The 4,871-nt window shown below is 36.2% G+C and overlaps 2 protein-coding genes across 2 annotated transcripts; both read right to left on the reverse strand.

Moving 5' to 3' along the window:
• Positions 1 to 644: 644 nt before the first annotated feature.
• Positions 645 to 1,995, reverse strand: LOC119632514. Its single transcript, XM_038025449.1, has 3 exons — positions 1,916 to 1,995; positions 1,664 to 1,835; positions 645 to 1,588 (listed from the first exon to the last, which is right to left on the reverse strand). The coding sequence occupies exons 2-3, from the start codon at positions 1,709 to 1,711 to the stop codon at positions 719 to 721; spliced, it is 918 nt and encodes a 305-aa protein (XP_037881377.1). The 5' UTR covers positions 1,712 to 1,835; positions 1,916 to 1,995; the 3' UTR covers positions 645 to 718.
• Positions 1,996 to 2,094: 99 nt separating this feature from the next.
• Positions 2,095 to 3,664, reverse strand: LOC119632513. Its single transcript, XM_038025448.1, has 2 exons — positions 3,606 to 3,664; positions 2,095 to 3,504 (listed from the first exon to the last, which is right to left on the reverse strand). Exons 1-2 carry the CDS (start codon positions 3,606 to 3,608, stop codon positions 2,182 to 2,184), a joined length of 1,326 nt encoding a protein of 441 aa, XP_037881376.1. The 5' UTR covers positions 3,609 to 3,664; the 3' UTR covers positions 2,095 to 2,181.
• Positions 3,665 to 4,871: the final 1,207 nt, after the last annotated feature.

The raw sequence follows: 4,871 nt of genomic DNA on the forward strand, positions 1-4,871 counted from the left end.
GTCCGCTCTCAAGTATTTGTTTGCCTTACCGTATCTTAATTTAAGGCGCCCTGCGAAATGTAGAGGAACTTGTACAAATCTATATATGAAAATAATGACAATAACAATTTTATCTACATATCTGTAGCTAGGAAAGTACGGGAGAGAGATTCAAAATATCGATAACTGTCTGATTGGCGATTATTTGAATGACAACATTTAATGTTTTTAAATTTCTTCAAAATTTCGAAATAATGCAGTCACTTGTTGGCAAAACTTCACTTAATTTATCGAAAATCTCTTCCGTATATATTTTTGAAATACCATTTTAAAGATCTTTCTAAAAATCCGCATAAATAAAATGAAAACAATGTAGTTATGCTGCATGATGTTTAGAAATATCAGATTTCGAGAAAGAGGGGCTTAAAGTTTCAAGAACTGGTATAATGCTATGCGACTATATTTGGAAGATAGAATTTTTCAATCCCTTAGAAGCTTTATCTTTCTTTTTGATTTTTCAGGGAATAATTTAAGCCAAAGAAAGAAAGAAGAAACGATTTTCGGAAAAATCCTTACTCTTTTAAAAAGTGCCTTAAAAATGTTTCTAAGAAACTGACAAAAGAAAAAACACGAGCTCATGGGATTTTTCTTTTAGCGTTTTTTTTATATTTTTTATACATAATTTCTAATTTCGTAGCAAAGAATTAATTCTATATTTGACATTTTAGCACAAAGCACTTTAGTAATAATGAATTAGAAATTCAGGATTTCGTTGCACCAGACTGCGACGCGCAACATGATGCCCGATTTTGTAGCGATAACCTTCAGTAGCAGAAAAGGTGTGGGATGGCGTCGGTTCATCGATTTCATATTCGTTAGAATACGGTGTAGATTGGGAAGAATAAGAATCATATGAACTTGGAACCGTATAAGATGCTAATTGAATAGTAGGAGCTGAGTAAGAGACCGCCGAAGATGAACCAGTAGCTGTTTGGTAATTATGACCCGCAGGAGCTAAATAAGATGTTGCCGAGTTGTCCTCCGCCCCTGTATGAATTTTTGGTGGTAAATACTCTTGAGATGGCGTTGAAAGCTCTAAGTGTGTCTCTCTCTGTGACGGTGAATATGTCGAGGCAAGCAAATGACTAACATCGCGACGACGGCGATGGACATGGTGGTCACCGATTTTATAGATGTATCCGTCAGAGGATGAGTAGGTGTGAGCTGGTTCAACATAATTCGAATAAGACCCATAAGATGGCGCAGCGTAGGAGGCAGTTTGTCCCGAGTAACTTTGTCCAGCGTGTGATGAGTAGGAGTTATAGGCTGGCGTTGAATAAGTGTTATGAACTGATGCCGAATGACTTTGGGTGGCAGGTGCTGAATAACTGTTATAAGTTGAATACGTTTGAGGTGAATGTGCGGGTAATGTAGTATAAGTCGATGCGGAATAATCGCTTTTTTTTACGTATGATTGGGAAGGGGGAACTGAATAAGAAGCTACAGGTGCAGAGGCGGAAGCATGCGATGATGAATAGCCTGATGACAATATGTGGCTGACATCGGCTGTTGCTACGGAAAGTAGGGTAAATACGAACGCAAAAATTTTCTAGAATTGGAAAATATGAAATAAGCATTAAGGCTTGCATTAAGGTTATCTGCTATTAATTTCTCAAGTACTCACCATTTTTGCGATTAATCTTAGATGCCTAAACACAAGTGATGCTTCCATTTAAATTAATAGTCTTTATATAGGAAATCAGAACTTTTTTTTTCAGAGATAGACAAGAACAATTAACATAATTTGTGAAAAGTAGAAAAGGTAATCAAAAGTAAACTTTTTATTTTTTAAGTATCTGCAAAAAAAAAAAAAAAAAAAAAAAATTAAAATCAAGACTTGTTTAAAGCCGGTTGAAATTTTTATAATAGAATCGACCTAATAGTTAAGCTCAAGTCTTCCTCTACCTCAGCGCATCAATGCAAAGCTAAACTACAAATTAGAATCGCAAAACTCGTTTTCCCTCAGCTCCCTTAAAAACAACGACAACGACCAGATCATAAGTGCATACAGTATTTAGAATATTTGTGGCTGTTTTTTTTATTGACTCTGTTGCTTTCTTTACTTCTTGAATGAGTTAATACAATTTTAGTTAATACTTGAATAGGAGTTTTGAAGAAATTGCGAGTGATTTAATTTTTTATTTAGAACCGACGATAGACTACACGTCGTTGTGTTTTGTAATGATAGCCGTCGTCGGTTAACTGATGAGCTGGTTGCGGTTCTTCGTTGGCATTTTCGGTAGGTGGTAAATATTCTTTAGGGGGTGTTGCTGGGCTTAACTCATTGCTTGGTGGCAGGTATTCTCTGGACAGCACGTGACTAACATCACGACGCTGACGATGGTAAGCCAAGCTTTTCGGTATCTTATGATTGTACTCATCATTGGCGGGGTGATGGGCTGATTTAGGCTCATTAATAACAGGATATTCTTTAACAGGGTCGGGATTTTCTTTAAGAGCGTCCCTTTCTTGCTCTTGATCGTGTGTATTATGAACTACTTCAGAATTGACAATACCTTGATCAAGAGGTAATTGTTCATCTAGAAGCAAATATTGTTCGTCAGATGGCTGATCGACGTCCCGGCGTTGCCGACGATATACTAAACGCTTTTGTGTTTTATAACTGTAACCATCAGCGGTAAGATGATGAGCAGGTTTAGGTTCAGCCGTGAGAGGGTTTTCTTCAGCGGGTTTTATAGTCTCCGTGAATGTTCCGGAAGCGTGATCTTGACTAACAAGTGCATTGTGAGCTGTTTCAGTACCAACTGAGTCTTGGCCGATTCTGTGCTCCCCACCTGGAGGTAAATAATTATTATTGGGTACGTGGCTGACATCACGGCGTAGACGACGGTAGACTAAACGTTTTTGGGTTTTATAATGATAACCGTCTGGAGTAAGCTCGTGGCCAGGCTCTGCAATTGTTGACTGCTCATCAGTTTGGTTCTCATGATTGATAGATTGTGTATTATCTTCCTCCTGGCTGGGAGGTAAGTATTCTTGACTTGACAAATGATTCACATCACGGCGTTGACGACGGTATATAAAACGCTTTTGCGTTTTATAACGATAACCATCGTTTGTAGTTTCCGCATCGGCAATTGGTCCCGAATAATCTTCGGTCGACGCAACTGAATTTTCTACTAATGGGGACAAATATGCATTTGAAGGTGACAAACTGACGTCACGCTGTACGCGATGCGGATTTTTGTAATGGTAGCCATTATCGGTAAGTACATGAGCTGGAACCGGTTCGTTTATAGCAGCTTCGCTCAAGACAGGCGGATATACATTGGTGGGATGACTATCAATAGTTTGTAAAATTGGAGATGCGGGAATATGATCAGCATTCTCCTCAGGACTTGCTGCTACTGAAAGAGCGGGTGGAGGTAAGTAACCTTTGGTAGGCAAGTGACTTACATCTGCCGACGCAATAGCAATGGTAACTAAAGCAATAAGGAACTGCTTCTATTAAATCAAATGGAAAAAGAAAACATTTAACAAACTTAATATAAATTAAAAGTTTTCTTATATTTTTTATTTTTTTTTTTTTTTTTCTATAATCCTACCATTTTCGGCGATTTTACAAAGTTTTGCTTACGTTGTGGCGGACACAAAACTAGAATGATTATGAATCCAAATCTATTTAACTATTTATACAAGTTCTCATATAATTTGACAGCGAATGTAATACACAAGAGTTTCGTTGAATGTGTCTAATTCTAGCAACAACAATGTTAATAGCAGTTTTAACATTCAATCGGGATCAGCTGTAATTTCGCATAAAGTCTAAAGAAGACGTTAGTTTAAAGAATAACAAAGACGTTAACGTTCACATGTGCTCACATATATAGAACTTTTTATACAAACTCGATTTTGAAGCGTAGATCGGTCACACACGCTTACTCATGTTTCGAATTTTACAAAAAAAAAAAAAAAAAGAAGTAGAAAAACAGATTACGGTTTTGTTTAAGTTGTTATCTTTATTGTCTACGTTTGCTCACAATGCGAGTTCTTTTAACAAACGATGAGCATTTAGATTTATTTATCAATTTAATTATCGAATTTTCTTCTTTCAAATTCCTAGCTTGGGAATGGAAGCAATTGCTCACGATCTCATTACTCCGTTTAATGGTTTCAATCACCTTCATAGTCTATACGTATACAAATAGATGGAGAGAGACAGAGAGAGATAAAGAGAGAGAGAGAGAGAGGGAGGGAGGGAGTGTTAAAGAATCATTTATCATTGAGAAATTCGAAGAAGTAAATAAAAGGCAACAGAATCATTAAAAAAAAGGAAAAAAACTTAATAATTTCGATTATGATTACAATCTCTTCTTCTTGTTCCAGATAAAATAGACAACTGAGATTGGTATGTTTGGGCATATATTTCAGTATATTGAAATTCAAAATAAAATAGTGATAAAGTAAATTCCGTTCCGACAAGGTTTTCTTGCCAACCTTTTATCCTGAAAACACTTAAACACTTTTTTACTTTACATTTTGTACGTTCTTCTTCTTCTTCTAATAGCTTTCTCTGGGCTCTCATCTTTGGAATTGTGGAATTTTAAAATCCATAAAATTTATATTAAATGCAAATTAGTGAACGGTTTATGTTAATTAGCAATTAGTATTGCGAAATTCAATTGATAAGATTCGTTCGGAGACAACATTGAACCATTCCATCTTGTTATGATATTATTTGAAAATAAGGCTATTAAAAGAAATGTGCTTCAATATAGGACGCCCACCAGTGAAGGGCAGTTTATTTACTGCAACTAATCGGGAGCATATACCTAGAGTCTATTCTCAGATTTCTCTGCATTCTCTTTATA

Source organism: Glossina fuscipes, unplaced genomic scaffold (assembly GCF_014805625.2).
Source record: "Glossina fuscipes isolate IAEA_lab_2018 unplaced genomic scaffold, Yale_Gfus_2 1, whole genome shotgun sequence".
NCBI lineage: Eukaryota > Metazoa > Arthropoda > Insecta > Diptera > Glossinidae > Glossina > Glossina fuscipes.

What these genes read in the sequence shown, in the direction of transcription:
- LOC119632514 (XM_038025449.1), bottom strand. Translation starts at nt 1,711, where the DNA reads ATGGAAGCATCACTTGTGTTTAGGCATCTAAGATTAATCGCAAAAATG. An exon ending in TAAGATTAATCGCAAAAATG is followed by an intron (nt 1,589 to 1,663) that starts GTGAGTACTTGA and finishes TTCCAATTCTAG; the next exon opens with AAAATTTTTGCGTTCGTATT.